The 20645-nt window shown below is 38.1% G+C and overlaps 1 protein-coding gene across 1 annotated transcript in view; it reads left to right on the top strand.

Annotated features, from left to right (window-relative positions):
• ago2 (argonaute RISC catalytic component 2) overlaps positions 1-20645 on the top strand; it is a 67693-nt gene that overhangs the window by 38752 nt on the left and 8296 nt on the right. The window contains exons 10-18 of the mRNA XM_052022726.1: positions 736-858; positions 1565-1698; positions 3023-3207; positions 4809-4968; positions 7298-7388; positions 9753-9947; positions 12253-12387; positions 15378-15479; positions 18093-18292. Of these exons, the coding sequence (XP_051878686.1) occupies positions 736-858; positions 1565-1698; positions 3023-3207; positions 4809-4968; positions 7298-7388; positions 9753-9947; positions 12253-12387; positions 15378-15479; positions 18093-18292 (1325 nt within the window). The remainder of the gene's footprint in view (positions 1-735; positions 859-1564; positions 1699-3022; positions 3208-4808; positions 4969-7297; positions 7389-9752; positions 9948-12252; positions 12388-15377; positions 15480-18092; positions 18293-20645) is intronic.

Here is a 20645-nt window from a genome sequence, read left to right as displayed (position 1 = left end):
GAGATGCTTCCACTAGTGGGGGAGTCTTCAATGAGGGGACATAGTTTCAAGATAAGGGACCGGTCATTTAAAACCAACATGTATACTGATTTCTTCTTACAGATCTGACATCAATGGAATCTCTGGAATTCCCTACCACAGAGATTTGTGGAGATAAGATGATTAGATGTATTTAAAATGGCGGTAGATACATTTTGAAAGATTGAGCCATTGAGCTCCTTGGGGGGTCTGGCACAGAGATGGGGTTGAAGCCTGAAGTAGATCAACCTGTTGAATGGCAGGAAAGGCTTAAGGGGCCAGGTGGCCTACTCCTATTTTCTTGTGTTCACCATCCAGGAACCCAAACAATTCTTCCAGGTGAAGTAGTGATCACTTGTACTTTTTTTCCAATCTAGTTTACTGCATTTGGTGGTGTCATGTACTTTGTGTTGCATTGAGAAGCCAAGTGTAGATTGAATTGTACCCAGCAATGCTCTGGGATTGCCTACACTAGGAGGACTGGAGTTGTTCGGGAAGGTGGATAACCGCCATCACTTGAGGGAATTGGGGATAGGCAATAAATGCTGGCCTTCCAGCAATGCCCATTTGTATGAATAAATATTGCTATGTAAATGCAATGTTAATTAAGTTTTTATTGGTGATTTTGTTTTTAATCCTTTGGCAAACCTAATGTATTTCTAACTCTAGGTCTAAAAACATCTGCTTCACTCCTTTAAATTTTTTTCCCCCTTTCAGATGAAAAGTGCTAGTTTTAATGCTGACCCCTATGTTCGGGAATTTGGAATAGGAGTGAGAGATGACATGACAGATGTTCCAGGTCGTGTTCTTCAGGCACCTTCCTTGTTGTATGGTGGTCGGGTACGCACTTCTATATTGTTAAATTAACTTATCCATCAAGTAAATTTGGAACTGAGATGTGTTAATCTTGATGCAATATATTTGGGTACAAGTGTGACATGAAGGTACCAGCTTTCATTACAAAACTTCCTTTGGTGACCTTGGTAACCATCTTCCTGGTATGCCTTTCTAGATATTCACTCAGCACTTTGAGTTAAAGGTGTCATGTGCCAGATAGAATATGTTCTACACTGTCATAAACAATATATTGTCCAACATTGATTTTTAGTAATACTGATGACTGTCTTGTAGAAGAACCCAAATTTGTTTCCCCATCTTCTGTGAAGTACCTGTAAAAATTGAATAATCCTGAGCAGTTTTGCCAGAAAGTAATTTATAAATAGGTTGTGATTGATTTCATAAATCATTAACCTGAGTATATTATAACAGTCTGAATTGCTTAAACAGGTTAGATTTGAAATTTTCCAAACTGGAAAAAATTAGCAGCTGTAACAAAAATTATAACATGACCACTTAATTGCAAAGAATATGTTGTATGCATTGTTGCCAAGTTGAAATTAATTACTTGTATATTGTATTTGAACCTTCCCAGTTAAAAAGTTAATGACAACCCTCATGGCTACGTATCCTTGAGATTAAAGCACACCATTCCATTGACATTGAAATATTCCTGATCTTGTGTTGCTTTCTAACTTCTTTGTTGCAGAACAAGACTATTGCTACTCCCATTCAAGGTGTATGGGATATGCGAGGTAAACAGTTTCATACAGGCATTGAAGTCAAAGTGTGGGCCATTGCCTGTTTTGCTCCACAGAGGCAGTGCAGAGAAGATACACTCAAGTAAGAAATACAGTTGATCCACAGTATTCTTAACTTAATTGCACAAAGTTAAACAAAAGAGCAAATTGGGCACTTGAATCTTGTTGCACGTAATCTTTCTATTAGATTAATGAATATGGGTAAAGGCGGAGATCTGGGTACTCTGAGGCTAGGGAGCGGAGAGGTGGAGGAAGCTTCCACCTAAATGTTAAAGTAGGGTACACCTAGTTATATAAAACTTCTCATTAATCTGTGAGGCATACACTATCCAAATAGCAAAGGAGGAATTGGATTTAGGTTCTGATCTGCGCTGGAAGGGAGCTGAGATTTAAACTCTGCACCTTGATTTAAGCAGAAGCTGTCAGCCAAGGTTTTTGCTCTTAATTGTATCCAAGTGGCCCATGTTGTAATTGTGTGCCCAGATGGGATGCAAGGACACATTTGCAGTCACTAGACTTAGAAATTAGAAGCCTTAAGAGAGGGTGGGAGGAGAGTTTAAGACCTTTCTTCTGCAATGAATATGCCCTTCATTACCTCCATTTCTGCCAAGCCCCTTCCTTTTCCCCACTTCTTTTCCCCAGTATAAAGTACTCAAAAATAAAACTTGGATTTTCCTGGATGTTCCCCATTCCTCTGATCTTCTGCAGATTCGGAAGGCCAATCTTGCTGGTCCAGAGTGTCCTAGAGCCAAGTGGTATGTTTTGAGTGGTGGGTAGGCTTTGAGCAGTGCTAAGGCTTTGAACAATGTAACATGGTCAGGTCAGAACCAAGATGTAAGCATGAAACCCATTTGCAAGCTTTTGAAAGGGAGCAAGAGCTCTGCTGCATCTTTGCCGTCACTCAAAGCTGACAAGCTTTTCAATTATTCCAACACTAGTAAAGTTTTTAGTAGTTCAAAATGTTACATTAAGAACATTAAATGAAGCTTAGCTAAAAATGTCACCTACCTCATTCTTCCTCTCCTGTAGCCCTAGAGTTCCCATAGCATGGGATCTGAGAGCAGATTGCACCCCCACCTCTCCCCATATGTGCTAGAGAACTGTAGCAAGCTTCTGTGCCACCTATGGACTCCAATGTGGTGTACAGTGGCAGTATGCAGCCAGGAAGTAGCCTGTGGAGCTCAATCAATAAAGAGTGCCAAAACTTCTGCTGCTCTGCTGTTAGTAGCTGTTCTGTGCAGAACTGCAGCAAAATCCAGTCCAAGATGCTTAAGTATTCGAAATACTTAAGGGCTGAATGATAACTGCTAACCTTAGGTTCTATCGCTCCCTAGATAGTTTATCACATGTATTTCAAAAATTGTGGCCGGAAAGCTTGAACAACCAATTGTGTTATTTCTCTTAAGAGCATTCACGGATCAATTAAGGAAGATATCCAGAGATGCTGGCATGCCGATACAAGGTCAACCTTGTTTTTGTAAATATGCACAAGGTGCAGACAGTGTAGAGCCAATGTTCAGGCATCTGAAGAATACCTATGCAGGACTTCAGCTGGTGGTGGTGGTGCTTCCTGGGAAAACTCCAGTCTATGGTCAGTATGTTTTCTGTTTAAGGGTTTGTGATTTTTCTTTAAATTAACCTTGAATTTTTTCTTGTTATATACATTGATTTTTTTCCAGTCAGCAGCTGCACTGTACTTCATGGACTTTATATAATCTCCATTGCAACATACTTCTAGACCTTTCAGAAAAGTCATTTTCCTCAACCATGTATTGCTTGGTTCAACTAGGGTTCTTTTTATTTTTTTCTCTCCACCATCTCTTAATTTAGACCATTAAGCCTGTGTCCTTAATGAATTGTTAATATCTTAGTTGAAAGGCTGCCCAGTGTAATTTACCTTGATGTCTTAAATCCAGCAGAAGATGGAGGGGTTTGTCTTTTGTTGATGTTTGCTTCCTTTGAGTTATTTTTTTCCCAGTTGTTCAATTTGTTTCTGGATTGCCTTGTAACTTTAAACCTTGTAGATTGCATTACTCTAATGTTGCAGATAATTACACACCTGAATTTATGAGAGACCTTGTTCTCCCTCAAAATCTGTGTGTGGTTGTATGTATTGTAACTAACAATTGTTCTGAGATACTGGGTTTAAATACTAGAAAGGAACTGAGTGGTATGGATTGTTAACATAGTCTTTCACCTTTTAGGTCAGATTCAAATCCCATCTGAACTGGGTTAAAGTAGCTTTTCTCTGTCAAGTAGGTTTAGCCAGTCTGAGTCCAGTTTGGAGTTGTCTTGGGCAGTAGCGTGAAACTGTTCTGACTGTATCTGGAGCCAATCTGCGGTATTGCTTAATAACACTCAAGGTGATAGGTGTTTTTGGAAATCTTGGGCCAAATCTTGCAGCCTTGGTCTGAAACTGTTGCCCATGGTTTCCCCCTGCCTGTCCTTAACTGTCTAGCTGTCCCAATAAGTTCTAGACTGCATAAGCATGAATTGAGTGAAAGCAGGGCCTTTAATGGAATCCTGACAAAGACCTGTTCCCACTGTCTGCGGAAAGCAGTGAAGAATTTTTAGTTTTAAAATGCCTTTTGACATTTGGTGACAGCTGAAAACTATTAAAAAATTAATTAAATTTAGGAACAGTGTTAAGAATAAGTTAGCTAAGCATTTCAATATTTAAAATATTTAAAATAATTTTTTTGAAATAAAAGAAACTTAGTTCTGTTTGTCTTGTTACTGCAGCCCTAAAATCCCCTCTGAAATCAATGAGGTAGCAAAGCTGAGAAGCTTCTCAGCCCAATGTTCCCACGCCCTGTTGTGAATTTAGGACATCTCAGTGTGATAGAGTTCCATCTCTTGTCTCCCAAATAAGCTCCAGTAGTGGTGTGTAATGGTAGATGCTATGCTGGCTGTATCTCAGTAAGTTCAGGACTTGTGTTTTTGACAACTTGCCATGACTTGCTGTCGACTAAGCAGTTTAAATGCCTGTGATTCAAGAAATGTGAATTAAGAATGGTGAATGGAATTGAGGTACAGATTAACCATGGCCTAATAGATTGGCAGAACACACCCAGCAGGTGAATGTACTGCTTCTGTTTCTCATGTTGCCTGATTGAACCAAATTTATTGATTTATGTAAGACTGAACTAAAATTTGAATTCTTTGTTAACGGTCAGAATTTTCCACCAACAGCGGAGGTTAAGCGTGTGGGCGATACGTTACTCGGCATGGCAACTCAGTGTGTACAGGTGAAAAATGTGCTGAAAACCTCTCCACAAACACTTTCCAACCTTTGCCTGAAGATCAATGTAAAGCTGGGAGGTGTCAATAACATCTTGGTGCCACAAGGAAGGTCAGTAATTTAAGGAGTCTTTCCATAAATTCAACTATCTTTGTAAAAAGGGGCATGATTCCATAAAAACACACTTCTTTCTTTGGTGTCAAGAGGCGATATAACCTAACAGTTATTGAGGGGAACCCATTGAGAATTGTGACTTGCACTTACATCATGCCTCAATCTGATCACTACAGTTGTGTCGTATAATCCCTTCTTATTGATTTGAAAATTATCACCATGATTTTTTTTTGTTGATATGCTGAAGACGCAACAATTTTTGTCTTTTTCAGACCTCTTCGCTGTCTTAATAATTCAGTTTGTATCTTTGTAAATTGCAACTTTCACATATAGCATCTTAACACTTTTTATCATAACATTTCTGGTTTAAATTTGCAGGTCCCTGCTTTGGATTTTGATTTTTTTTGTCTTTAAAGCTGACACTTGCCTATGTTGAGCAGGGATGATTAATGTGCTTAGGTGCATTTATATGGCATCTTTCAGGACTTCAGTTTTGCTTTACAGTTAATTAAATATTTTCGAAATGTTATTGCTTTAATAATGTAAAATCTTATCACAGTGTGGACCCCAAAATAACAATGAGGAACATAACTGGATTTTTTTGTTGAATGATAAATATTGCTAGAACAGGACAGCAGAACAAATCTCACTGATCCTCAAAATAATGCTGCGGGATCTTTTGCCTCCAGTGAAGTTGGCATACCTAATGGTTTAACATTTCACCTGCAAAAGGGTACCTACAATGCGGCTACATTTCCTTGGTATTCCATTGAAATGTCAGCCTGGTTCATGCTAGCTGTTAAATGTTTTAGTTGACTCTGTGGGGAAAAATGGTATAACTGAATGAAGGCTGACACCTGCTGACTAGATAGCTTGGATTAGGAAGGTGCACCCTGATGAATTCCTTGCACTTGCATTATTTAGCAGCTATAACCGTAAAGGGAAATCTCAAGGCAAATGTCTTCTGTGGTACCTTTTTAATTTGCATGCGTTTAACACGCAAAAATGTTTCCCACACTTGATAATTTAACTGGAATCATGGTTTTTAAGCGTTGATTTAATTAGCATTAATATATGTATATTGAAAGAGTATTTTTATGGTCCTGTATGTCTACCAGCATAATTTTTTTTGCTGTCCTTAATAATATACAATATTTGGCAAAGTTTTATAGTGAAAATGCAACTATCAAGCACATTCTTAACATGCATACTGTTGAAATTATCTTCAGGGCGCTGAAGGTGTAGGGCTTAGCAAATGGAATTCTCTGGAAACTTGGGAGTAATTTCTGCATTGGGCTAAATTGGAAATTTAGTGCAAATTGTGCCAGAGATGTAAGGGTTTTGAAAAGTTGTTTAACCCCGTTTCTGCTCAAGTTCATTTATGTTATGCCAAGACTGATTAAGAAAGTTGGCATGGTAAAATTTGAGTATAAAAGCTGAAAATGGGTAATCCCCAAAATAAAAGCATTCTTATATCACAGCCAATGCACATTTGCATGTGATTTGACTAAGTTACTTAAAAGAATAGTTTTTAATGTTTTTCTAGTTTGATTGGAGAACATTAGTGATTACTAAATTTTTTTGGAAAAGTCTTTCAAAAAGTTAGTGTCTTCTACCAAGAAGATCCATCTTAATATTAGAACCATGTTGAAGGCCTAGAGAAGCTCCCAGTAGTCATTAATTGCAGTCTGGAAGCTTGACCAAGCTTCACCTTTCTGGTGCAATGTTTTTAAAATTAGTGCAAAATATTGTGGAGTTGTGCTGAAGAAAATTTTGCTGTTATCTTTTGTGGTAGGTACGCCAATAATTTAGATGGACAGTAGGATGGTGGAAGAAGAGGGAATTGTGCTGAAAATTCTAGTGGAGTCAAATGGAAACTGTAGTTGAAATGTCTCTGACTTGAACCTATTTAAAATGTGTTTCCAAGCTGTGATTTTATCCATTCAATATGTGTACTAGTGGCATGGCTTATGGAGCTGTTGCCTCAGTGTCAAAGACCCTGGTCAGTCCTGATATTTGGTTCACTCTGTGTGGAGTTTACACATTTTCCCTATGATCACGTGCGCTTATTCTGGGTGCTCCAGTTTCCTCATCCAAAAGATGTAGATTAGGAGATTAATTGGCCACTGTAAATTGCCCCTGGAGTGTAGGTAAGTGATAGAATCTCTTGAGAATGTGGAGAGAATAAACTATGGGATTGATGTTATTGTAATTGGGTGTTTGATGGTCAGCATGGACTCTGGCCTCTTTCTGTGCTTTTTGTCTTTATGATTCTATAAAGTAGAGCTGTTTCTGTCAGGTTCATAATTTTTATTTGCTGTTCCAGGCCAGCAGTGTTTCAGCAGCCAGTAATATTTTTGGGTGCAGATGTAACACATCCACCAGCTGGTGATGGGAAGAAGCCTTCTATTGCTGCGGTAGGTTCTTTTATTTTTTTAAAAAACAGTGGTGAGGGTGCTAGAAATCTGAAATATTAATAGAAAGTGCTGGAAATTCCCAGCAGATGAGGCAACATCAGTGGAGAAAGAGATGGTATTTGTTTCAAACAAAATTTCATTTCTGATGAAAGATCATCACTGAAAAGTTGACTATTTCTCTTGCTGCTGATCTTGCCTGTCCATAATATTTTTAGTGTTTCCTGTTTTCATCCTGTATTTTAAGTTATTCAGTTTATTGGTTGGAATATTAAATCAGTTTCCTGAAAAAGTAAAATTTTATTTAGTATGCATGTTAGATGTATAAATTCTTCTCAATCAGTTCTGCAATCAAAGACTAATATTTCAACCACTACACCCATTTCATTCTACTCTCCTCCCCATTCAAAGGCATCCTAATACCCATTTCTTCAGTTTCCACATCGAGGGTTCAACATATCAGATCATTTTTTTCAATAATTCATACAGTTTACATTCATGTTTGAATTTGTTTGCCTATTGAAGAATGGGTATCTTATTTCCTACTTAAAAAAAGAAAAAAAAATTAAATTATGCCTGATGTATCTATTGTTTATAGTCAATTTATAAATATTAAGTTTACCTCAATGGAAAAGTCAAATTTTCTTTATAATAGTGGTGGTGTGAAAATCTTTTGGAATGCAAACCATTTAATTATGTTGAATAGGTCTTAAATGAAAGCTTATTGTTTTATATTCCAGAAAATGTCAAGTTCAGGTGAGAGTAGTTTTTCCATGCCTCGTTTGAAATTGTTACTTTTACAAAAATAAAAATAAGCAAGGACAATGTTCCAATTAATATTAGCAATGTGGTAGCTAAAAAAAAATCTAAATTTTCTAATTAGGGGGAGGAGCCAGAGAGAGTGAATGAGTTTGAAGCAAGAGGCTTGTATTAATGTAGAGGCATTCATAACCTAGAAATGTTCCCAAGTGCTTTACAGTTGATGGGATATTTAAGAAATGTAGATTCGTCTGAAAGACAGCACCCCCAATTAGTAAACCATTTCATTGGTGTTTTTGAGTGACAGGAGAGAATTCAGTTGCAAAAGGCTAAATTCATTTTGCAGAGAATCACAAATTTTGTTTGGATTGTATGTCCTGCTATATGCATAGCTTTAAAAATCAGAATTATAAATTAAATACAGGCTATATAATAATGCATTCAAAAATGTTATCTATAAGCATCTGTCAATTTTTATTTCTGTTTCAATTTCCAGCATCCAAAGTATGTTCTACTTTAATTATTGGTGGGGTCATATTTGACAGTGACAAATTAATAGATATTGGATTTGATGTTAACTGTTATATTAAAATTCTAAAATTATTGTTAATGTATAAAGTAAATGTAATTGATAATATCTTGGGTAAGGAAAAGGTGAATTTACTTGCAGGAACATTTGTTTTTTTTAAAAGTCACTTAACGCTGTCTTTGTGGAAAGAATTACTAAAAACTTATTTCTGAGACTTATGCACCCTTCTCCTATTTTAATATTCCATGAAAACTGCTGCTCCAACACCCCCTCACCACCCCAAAGAAACACGGACATAACCATTAAAACCCAAAGCCATCTGCAGGAAGCACCCCTGTATCACTACTGCACTGATGCAACTGATTATGAATATACCTCTTCCCCTCATATTTACTTGCGAATTACTACAATTTGCCTATTCCAGGACTCTTGGATTTACAAAAAGCTTTTAACTGAGATCATACATTCAACATTTAAGAATAATAAACTATTGTGGAATCTATTTGAGGTATTTAATAAAAAAAAATTGCTTGTCTTTGTATATCAGGCTTAAAATGTCCATTATATGACATCTGTTTTTAAATTTGAAACAATATGCCTTCAAAGAATATGCAATACTGCAGCAGATTTGCTAATAGCCGCGCATTTAAGTTGTAATTTAAACACCCATTACTGTTTCACGAGCATTATGTTGAAGAAATTGTAGTCAAGAGAGGATAAAATAGTTATGCAGTGGATCTAAAATGACAGTTTTGGACAAATCATTAGTGTAATAACCACTGTCAATTGTGTAGCATATTAATGGTACAGAATTAGCACATTTGATCTGCACTGGTAACATATCTTGTAACATGGTTTGTTGAACTAAAAACATCTTCAAAAGTGCTTGTTTTAAAAACTACTTTCCTGTACTTAAAGAAAATGTTTTGTTGATGACAGTTTTGCTGCTTGAGGTGGTACTTCTAATTTTTGTTTCGATGTTGATAACCACATGCAATGTTCTTCAGTACTGTGTTATAGTTGTGCAACGAAATTTGCTCTAAGGTTATTTTCTCCTGTGTTCCTCTTTCTTATCTTAGGTGGTGGGTAGTATGGATGCTCATCCAAGTCGCTATTGTGCCACAGTTCGTGTTCAACAACATCGACAGGAGATTATACAGGACCTTGCTATCATGGTCAGAGAACTCCTCATCCAGTTTTACAAATCTACCCGTTTTAAGCCTACACGTATTATATTTTATAGAGATGGTGTTTCAGAAGGACAGTTTCAACAGGTAAAGTATACACTTGGGTCACTGTGGTATGAGTTTTATTTTATAACTGTGTTTACTTAATGGAAGTGATGACTTGCTTTTATGATAAATAAAATTTAAAAGGCTATTGTAACCAGTGGTCCAATGTCGGTGGATTGAATTAGAATCATAGAGCATGGAAGCAGGGTCGTTGGCCCACTGAGTCACTGCCAATGATCAAGTACCCATTTTACACTAATCCTAATCCATTTTATTCTCAGACTTTCTATCAACACCCTCTCCACAAATTCTACCACTCATCTACACACTAGAGACAATTTACATTTGCCAAGTAACTTACCAACCTGAACATTTTCGGGATGGAAACTGGAGTACCCGGAAGAAACCCTTGTCACAAGGAGAACATGCAAACTCTACACTGGTAGCACTGGAAGTCAGGATTGAGCCCAGGTTGCTCGAAGTGTGAGGCAGTAGCTCTACTAGTTGCAATACTATGCCATCCAAACTTAAAAAATATATAATCTTTGGACTTGACCTGGCAAAGATTATTCTAATGAGACTGATTTAAATGTAATATTTCTGTTGTGTGCAATAAGTAATACATCATTTAATTATTTTTGACAAGCTAACTGACCTGTAAAAAGCACTTTAATTTAATGGTTAACGCTGCCTACAAAATTCTTTGGGAAGAGGGAGTGCGCTCTTTATTGTTTTATGGTTCATTTTAATAACGAACTGTACTTGAAGAACGAAGCACACTATTTGAGTTGCTTGCAAATTTATTTTATGTTGCCTTCATCCAAGTGCAAATTCTTTTGTGTATATTAAGACGTGTATCACCTCAGGTGCACATTTGTTTACATGCACTAACTTGAAGTGTTATGGTTTCCTCTGGCATATTTCCTCAATACGTTATCACATTGCCTTAATGTTATCTTTTCACTTTATGCATAAGATCTTTATGGGCACTTTATTAAATGCCTTTAGATATCTATATAAACCTCACTTTCTTTATTAATTAGTTAATTTATTAGTATGTATTTTTCCTGCACCACTTTCCTAAGAGCCCATGGCTTTATCTGGGTCAAAATTCATGTATCCCCCATTACAGATACCTTAAAGCTTAGGTCCTACTATATTTGGTTAATAGGTCCATGGTAATCTGATCTTATCCTTTTTAATTTTTTTTCATTGAAACCCCTTCAGTCCACCATCAAATTTTCTATCCCCAAATTACAGAAGACTGTTCAATAACTTTGCGATGGTGAACAACTTTCTCTGATACCTTACCAGAGAATTTAGTAAATTAGTTAAAGATGATATCTTTAATAATTCTTTGCTGGCTTTTCAAGCTTAGCCCATGCTTATTCAATGAAAGTTATTGACATACTTTCATTTTAGTATATCTGAACCAATTTCATCATCTCATTGAACCTGACTGCTTTCTCAGTCAAATTAATATTCAGTTTTTCTTGTGAAAATGATTAGTTATGGATTTGGTCATTAATATTCTTGTACCCCTCAAGCATATTTGCATCATTTAATTTCCCAGAATCAGATCAGCACATCCTTTTTTTGTGTTTGACTTACCTATATTATTGACTTGCCTGTGAGATGTGTTGTTGAAGTTTCTACCTTCCTTAGCTTGCTCTTATTTCATAGACCATTATCAAAAAAGGTCATGAGTGGTGACGTGCACCAGTTGCACAATGCTTACTTTCATTTGCAGCTCCTTAGACTGTGCTCATTTGCAATGAGACCGGAACAGTGTTCAGACTTGGGCTGGTAAGCAGCAAGTACCATTTGCTGGGAAAAGTAGAACTCCAACAGCTCTGCTGTTATTTGATGCAATCCAGGATAAAGCCCACTGGATTGCATCCCCTCTCCCCACCCCCAATCCACCACACTAAATATTTAATTCCTTCATCTGCAGCAGTGGCTGTAGGGTGCACCATCTTAAAAAAAAAATGAGCTGTGGCTCACAAAGGCCTTTTTGACAACACTTCCCAAATATTCAATCTTCATGAGTTAGGACAAAGCCAGTGAGTGCATGGGAATGTCAATGGCAAGTTTCCTTCTGTGATGCACATAATTTTAACTTGGATGTTTATCACCATGGCTTCGTTGTCACTTGGTCAAAACCCAGAACCTTTCTTCCTAACGGTGCCATAGTTTAAATGGTGATTCACTTCTGATAACTAGGAATGACCATGCCGGCAACACAAAAGAAAACTAGATTAATTTTGTATGCTTAGATTTGTGTTCCAATATTTTAAAATTTCACATCAGTTCTTCCAACTAATGTTGTTGTAAATTACATTGTTAGGTGCTCCATCATGAGTTGCTGGCCATTCGTGAGGCATGTATAAAGCTGGAAAAGGACTACCAGCCTGGCATTACTTTCATTGTGGTTCAGAAACGACATCACACCAGACTGTTCTGTACTGACAAGAATGAAAGGGTAGGTGGTTTTTGCTCTTGAGAAATGTTACTTTTGTCAATAGGATTCTTACTGGATGTAACTTAAGCAAATGCCAAGCAACTCCAGGTAGTGTTGACTCTGACTCTGGTTTCTCGTATATACCACTACTTTTTTAAAAAGAATCTTAGCTATACAGATAGCCCAGATTATGCCCTACATCACAAGTGTGTAGTAGAAATCTTAAGCTTGTGTGATTTCTCACATTTTGAGGTATAAGAAAATATATACAGTATATTTCCATCTTCTCTCTAATCCTCTGTGGCTGGAGGGGTGATGCCAGAGGATTGGAGAAATGTCAACATTGTCATCATCACATGCTCATTCAGGCTTTAGAAACTAGATTATATACCCTTGTGCCAACCTTTGCTGTACTTGAAGGTGGACTTTCTATGTCCATAAACTGGAGATCTTTCCCACAATCGGAGGTAATTCCTGGCACCCATTGTCTACAGTATCGAGCAAGGTCTCATAATTAACTGCCTACTGGAGATTGTCACAGTGAATCTGGATTTTCCCTCTCCAGAGCTCAAGCCTTTGGATGGGAATGTGAAAAGCCTATGTCACCAAGCTCTGCAGGGTGCTCTTCTGGGTCTTATTGGTATTATCCTGAGGAAATGTATGTACCAACACTGTTTGATAGGAGCTCAGCTATAGGAGTTGCCAAAATTGACAGTGGAACACCTTTGAGACTCCGTTCCTGATTACTGTTCAGGTTTGCATCTCTCCCAAGATTTCCCATAAGGCAGTAGGGTTTGAGATCAAAGTTTGTCTTCTAGGTTTTTTATTTCAAAATAGTTATAGAAAAATTAGCACATAATAGAGAACTTCAAGCTCAACATTTTCTAAACAAGTAATGTTATTCCTGTTACTTTAGTACTTCAGTTATCATTCATTTACCACCCAAGCTGTTACGTGGCCCCATCTGTCTCAAGCTTCTGGTCTTAAAGTACCTGACATTTGCCCTTGTATTGGTCAACGATAATGACTGTGCGATATAAAAGCCAGGGAAAGATGTGACTCAGACACTGAGGCACTTGCCATTGGGCATTTCATGGAGCTTATTTTCATTACCAACCCAACAAAGTGGTCTTGAGAGAAATTACTAATTTTATTCCATTATTAAAAATGGGAGGGAAGGATAAACCAAGTAATTACAGGTCAGTTCTGATAAAGGATCATTGACCTGAAACATTAACTCTGTTTCTCTCTCCACAAATGCTGTCTGACATTGAGTACTTACAGCACTTTGCTTTTATTACAGATTTGTGAAATTTTCATTTAGTTTTACTTTATTGTAATCAAAGATAAAATACAAGTACTAAGCTGGTCAGGTAGCAATTGTGGAAGGAGAAATAGTTGGCAATTCTGGTCAAAGACCCTTTCTTAGAATATATTAAAATCAATTCTGAGGGATGAGATAAACCTTCATTTAGAAAGGCACATTTATTCTGTGACAGTCAACGTGGATTTATCCAAGTAAGGTCATGTCTGCCTAATTGGTTTTATTTTGAGGAGATAACAATGCAGAGTGTTTGAAGCCCATGTGGATTGCAGCAAGACCTTTAACAAGATGCCACATGACAGGATGGGCAAAAAAGTAAAAACATGTGGGATCCATGGGAGAGTGACAAATTGGATCAAAAATTAGCTTTGTGATTGGAACTTAATAGTGATTGATGGGTATTTTTGGGATGACTGTTCTGCTGGGTTTCCCCACAGGGTTCAATGCTTTGTCCCTTTTTGTGGTATATATCATAATGATGTAGATTTAAATGGAGGAAGCATGATAAAGAAGTTCATAAATAATACAGAACTTGACCCTTTGACTATTGTAAGTTAATACGTTTGAGGAAATGCATTGAGCAAAGGAAAATGCAAGAAATGAGAGACCTCCAATGGATATGGAGGATCAAAGGAACCTTTGAGTGTCTATCTATGGATCCTTAATAGTGGTGAGATGGATTGAAAGGGTGGATACATCACTTCATCAGCTGAAGCAAGCAATAATAGAGCAGGGAGGTTATCCCAAATTGTGTACACTTTTTAGACCACATGAATACTATGTACTGTTTTGGTCACCACATACAGGGAAGATGTGTTTGCACTGGAGGATGCGGTAGAGACTTGCAGTAATGTTGCCAGGACAGGAACATTTTATGTATGAAGAAATATTTGATTGCCTGTGGTTGTTTTCTTTAGAACGGAGGAAGCTGAAAGAAGAATTAATTGAGGTGTTTAAAACTGAGGGGCTTCAAATAAATTTGTAGGAACTTTTTCCTTTCGCAGAGGAGTCAAAACCTGGGGGTAGATCTAAAGTAATTGATACAGAGAAGTGATGAGGAAACACTTTTATCTAAAGGAAGACAGGGAACTGGAATTCACTGCCTGATAAGGTAGCATAAACCTTTGTCACATTTAAAAAGCCATTGGATATGCACTTGAAAGGTTATGATGTGCTAGATTATAGATTTACTGCTAGAAAGTAGAATTAAGCTTGGTAGCGTTTTTTTGATTGCAATGGACACAGTGGACCAAGTTCTTGAATGGTCTTTAGAAAGTAGAACACTGTGTCTTGCCTCACTTTGTATCATTTGTCTAGACCAGGCTCAAGGACAGCTTCTATCTCAAGGTGATAAGACTATTGAACGATGAGATGGACTCTTGACCTCACAATCTACCTTGTTATGACCTTACACCTTATTGTCTATCTGCAATGCACTTCCTTGTAGCTGTGACACTTTACTCTGTATTCTGTTATTGTTTTTACCCTGTACTACCTCAATGCACTGTGTAATAAATTGATCTGTACGAACAGTATACAAGTTTTTCACTGTACCTCAGTACAAATGACAATAAACCAATACCAATAATTCTGGGAACAGGATTCACTTTGAATCCTTAAACCTATTTGAACATGGCTTCTTGTATTTTGTACCATGTTCTAAATTCTAGTGATTTTTTTTTTGCAGGTTGGTAAAAGTGGCAATATCCCAGCAGGCACAACAGTGGACACAAAGATAACACATCCTTCAGAATTTGACTTTTACCTGTGCAGCCATGCTGGTATTCAGGTGGGTTTTAAAAAATGTATTAATATATCATTTTAAGAACATAGAGTAGAAGAACGGTAATTTTTCTTCATGTTTTTGTTCCTTCCTGGAGTATATTTTCATGATTGACATTGTAACTCTGTACTTAGAAGCTCATCTAAAACTCTGTTGCCTATAAAAACAATGCTTAGCCTGCGAAAGATATATTAGGAATAACAATAAACTTGATTTCAGAAATGGGCTTTATGAAAGATCCATTAGGAGCTGGTTTAGGGAGAGAATTTCAGAGCATTGGGTCTAGCCAGCTGTCTGTTGTGGCCAAAGGAAAATACACAAGAAGAACCAAGGTATTTATTTCCTTTAAAGGATAAAGGGAGTTACAAGGTTCTGACAACTTGTGCCGGAGTGGCAGCAGGAATTTAAAATAATTATGAAGCCGAAATTCCGCATGGAATTGAATGCAACATTGTTTCAGGCAGAGCTTGACTGCATGTGCAGTGGTTGGTTGAGGGAAATGGAATGGTATAGGATACATGGAATAGATTTTGTGAAGAGTTCTGTAACCAGGCATGGAAGTGTAGCGGTTAGCGTAAGGCTATTACAGCGCCAGCGACCGGGTTCAATTCCAGCCACTGTCTGTAAGGAGTTCGTACATTCTCCCCATGTCCGTGTGGGTTTCTTCCGGGTACTCCGGTTTCTTCCCACATTCCAAAGGCGTACAGGTTAGGAAGTTGTGGGCATGCTATGCTAGCGCCGGAAGTGTGGCGACACTTGCGGGCTGCCCCCAGAACACTCTACACAAAAGATGCATTTCACTGTGTGTTTCGATGTACGTGTGACTAATAAAGAAATCTAATAAGTGATTGTGTTCACTGTCCTGGCTTCTCTTTGGGTAAATTTGTAACTCCAGAGGTAGGTTATCTATTAAAGTTATTGCTTTATCACATCACTCTAACTTGGTAGGCTCTGCAGAGTGACTTACTTTAAATACTGTAAATGGTTGGAGGTTTCAAGAAAAGCAGTGGCCAATTTGTTGTTTTAGTGATACAAGTTGGGCAGAAATGTTTACTGAGACACTAGGAGAACACTTTGCTCTTCAAAAATCATTTTAGATATTTAATATTGATTTGAACGGACAAGATGCACTTCAAATTAATTCGTTATCTAAAGATGGCATCTCCAACATTTGTATTGTTTTGAAAATGAGAGGAGGTGATCATAGTCCTTTTGTGTACTTTGGGTTAATAAGAAGGTTTAACAATTTGCTTAACCTGACCAATATAAAACGGGTAAATTTAAGCAAGTGACTAAAAATTTTCAGTATGCTCTTACATCAAGTCCATTTTGAATTTACAGCTAGAAGAGAATTAGTGTTGGTAAAGTAATGTGCGATGGAAAAAAGTGTAACAAAACAACCTGCAGGTTCTGGAAATCTAAAAAAAACAAAATGCTGGAATTACTCAGCAGAGCAGGCTGCATTAGTGGGAAGAGGAGCAGGGTTAATGATTCAGGTTGAAGACCCTTCATCAAAACTGGGAAGGAGAGAAATAAAAACTCATCACGCTGCAGGGAGGATGGAGAGGGGATGCCCATTACCATGGGGATAAACTATAAGAAAAGGTTATCTGGTCAATGAGTGAATGGGAGCAGTTAGAGAGTGAGAACATAGATAAAAGAACATTGACAAAAGACTTCAGGAGTTGCAGAATGCAGAGCAGGAAGACATCCCATCAGGTGTGACTCCCTCATCCACTCTTCTGTTCCCACCAACTACACCTCTTATGGTACTTCCCCTTGTAATCACAGGCAATGTGACAATATACTCTTCATTTCTTCCCTTCCCACTAACCCAAACAGCCTCTCCAGATGAAACAGTAATTCGCTTGCACTTCCAATCTAGTGTACTGCATTTGGTGTTCGCAATGTGGTCTACATTGGAGAAACAATGCAGATTGGGTGATTGCTTTGCAGAGCATCTGTATTCATCTTTTTATTTCCCTGAGAATGTTGGACATACCTTGCCTGACTTGCTGGATCTGAATTTTGCAACTCCTTCGTTCTTTTGTCTGTTATTTTATCTGTGTTTTCACTCTCTAACTTCTCCCATTCACTCATTGACCAGATAATCTTGTTTACAGTTTATCCCCATGGTTGCCCTGGTTTTACCCTACTGTAGATATCCCCTCTCCCCACAGCTTAACTAGCTTCTTTCGTCTCCTTCCCAGTTCTGATGAAGAGCCTTCGACCTGAAAGTTTAACTCCGTTTCTCTTCCCAGAGATGCGGCCTGTCCTGTGTATTTCCGGCTTTTTCTGCTTTTATTAAGAAAAAATGTGCATAACTTCCTTATCCTTTCTTTCAGTTGACTTAAAAAAAAATGTTGACATCTCTCCCAAAACTGTTAATGTGATGCATGTGATTGCAAGCTTCCTATGCACAACACACAAGGCAGTTTTCTGGAATTTTGAAAACTTGATAAACCAAATGTCAGTTACATTTCAGATTGTGGACTAAATCTTGTCTGGAAAAGTAGAGAATATAATGCCCAGGCAGATTATATATTCCATAGGTGGTACTTTGAGTATGAATTGAGAAATAATTGAAGTGTGAGGTTAATAATTAAACTTTCATTCCAGGGAACAAGCCGACCATCTCACTACCATGTACTATGGGATGATAATCGTTTCAATGCAGATGAACTTCAAATTCTTACATATCAACTTTGCCACACATACGTGCGATGCACACGGTCAGTTTCTATCCCAGCACCAGCCTATTATGCTCATTTGGTGGCTTTTCGTGCCAGGTATCATTTGGTGGACAAGGAACATGACAGGTGAGTAAAATTTATTTTTTGGTTTTGCTGTAAATTGTGTGGTCAGCAAGGTGAGGACTGATGCATTCTCAACATCAAATGTTTTCAGTTGAATAAAACTGCATAATCAGAAGTGGAACATTACTAAGCATCAAAAACATGTGTTAGCAAAAGGCAGAATTGAAAGTAAAACTTGCTTCACTGTGCATGTTCAATTTTGACATTTTTGACCTTGATTCAAAAGTTGGACAAACTCATGTAAATTGACTAAAATTTAAGAATGAGAATTGGCTGCTTACGATCTATTAATGAAAGGAAATGTTAACCGGAGTGGATGGCTAAGATTTGGTGAGTGCTCGCACTCAATTAATTCAAATCCGGTAAAATTCCATTATTTAAATTGGCATATTTTGGGGAAGGGGAAATTAAGTAAAAATATACTTAAGATGCTTGATAACATCTGCTTCAGACAACATCAGCTGAGGTGATAGAGTCCTAAAGGTGCAGCTGTTGGATTGGGTCTGTAGTGGTTAGTAGGCAAAGCAACATGAGGGGTTAGACATCATCTCACTGATCTATCCATGATGCCATTGTAATGTTAAAGTCTGGTCTTTATACTAAGGAGACCATTGTGTTGTGTGGCATTGCAATTGTTTTAAATGGATCAACTTGGAACAAATCTAGAGCCCAAAGATTCTTGTTTATGAGCAGCTGTGGATCATCATCAGCAGAAATGCACATCATCACAACCTGCAACTTTGTGGCCTGGTGCATCCCTCAGTATCATTACAGTCAAGCTAGGGGTTCAACTGTGGTTCAGTGAGGGTTCCAAAGGGCATCCTGGGAGCAGCATTGGGCTTACATAAAAGTGGGGTACTATACTTGTGAAGAGCATGTTTGCTTAACAGTAAAACAGTGTGCAATTAAGCTAAGAGACGCTACAGCTAATGGATCAGATCAAAGCTTGGTAGTCCTGCCATATCTACTTGTGAATGGTGGTAGATGAATAAACAGGTAATGGGAGGAGGTGGCTGTCTTGGCTGAGTGTTGGTGGGCCTCAGCATGTGAGTGCCAAAGACAAGGCTGAAGCATTTGCAACAGTGTTTAGCCAGGTGTCCCAAATAGATGAGCCATCTCCGCTTTTTCTAAAACTCTCACCCACTCAAACAAAAAGGTATCAGTTGGTTTGATTAATTACACATGAAATACCTGAGAGCACTGAATACAACAAAATCTTTGGTCTCAAATAACATTGCAGTTTGTAGTACTGAATACTTGCACTCCAGAACTTGCCACACTGTTAGCAAAAGCTGTTCCTGTGCAGTTACAACACTGGTATCTACCTAATGATGTAGAACATTGCCCAAGTATATGCTGCTCACAAAAGCAGGACAAATCTAATCTGGCCAATTGCAGTCCAGTCAGTCCATCTGAATCATCAGCTAAGTGATAAAGGTGTTGTCAACTGTGCCATTAAGAGACTTGCTGTCCAGTAATCTGTTTACCGCACCCAATTTGAGTTTCACCAAGACCAGTTAACTCCAGACCTCATCACTCTTGCTCCAAGTGGAACTGACAGCCTTGACATGAGGGCAGCATTTGACGGTGTGTGACCTTAATTCTCGTAAACTTGAAGTCGGTGGGCATCAAGGGGAAAAAAACCACTCCAATGACTGGAGATTGGAGTACTTCACACAAAGTAAGATGGTTGTTGTTGCTGGGACTCAGTCCTCCATACACCATGCCATTAGTGTAGGGCCCTGTTGGTAACCGTCTTAACTGTTTTATAACTGAATTTCCTTCCATATGGTCAGTCATGGAGATGTTTACTGATGTTTGCAACAGTGTTCAATTTGATTTGCAACCCCTTGGCAAATGAAGCAACCCGTGACTGAATGCAGCAGAACTTCAATACGGGCTAATAAAGATTTGTGTCACAGAAAGTGCCAGACAATGATCTTGTCTAGGAAGGGAGGATCTAACCAGCTATCCTTAATGTTCAATGGCATTATCATTGCCAAGTCTGTCCTCAATATCTGAAGGCCAGCATTAACCAATAACTCAGCTGGACTAGCCATATAACTTCTTTGGCAGCCAGAGAGGATTAAAGGTCAGGTATGCTGGGGCGAGTGACTCTCCTCCTGACACTTCAAGGCCTTTCCATCAAAAATTTGGCAGGAGTCGGGAGTATGATGGAATGCTGTCCATTTGTCCAGACGAGTATAGCTCCAAAAGCACTCGAAATAGCTTGGCGCCATCCAAAGTAAAGCAGCCTCCATTCACTATCATAAAATATTCATCACCCCTCCCTCACCCCTCTCCACACCCATCTCCCTCATCACCATCTTCCCCCATCACCACCACAACATTGTGG

The sequence above is a fragment of the Pristis pectinata genome, chromosome 9 (genome assembly GCF_009764475.1).
Source record: "Pristis pectinata isolate sPriPec2 chromosome 9, sPriPec2.1.pri, whole genome shotgun sequence".
NCBI classification, from domain to species: Eukaryota; Metazoa; Chordata; class Chondrichthyes; order Rhinopristiformes; family Pristidae; genus Pristis; species Pristis pectinata.
The sequence above is the reverse complement of the archived record's forward strand: the minus strand, read 5'-3'. Positions and strand labels throughout refer to the sequence as shown.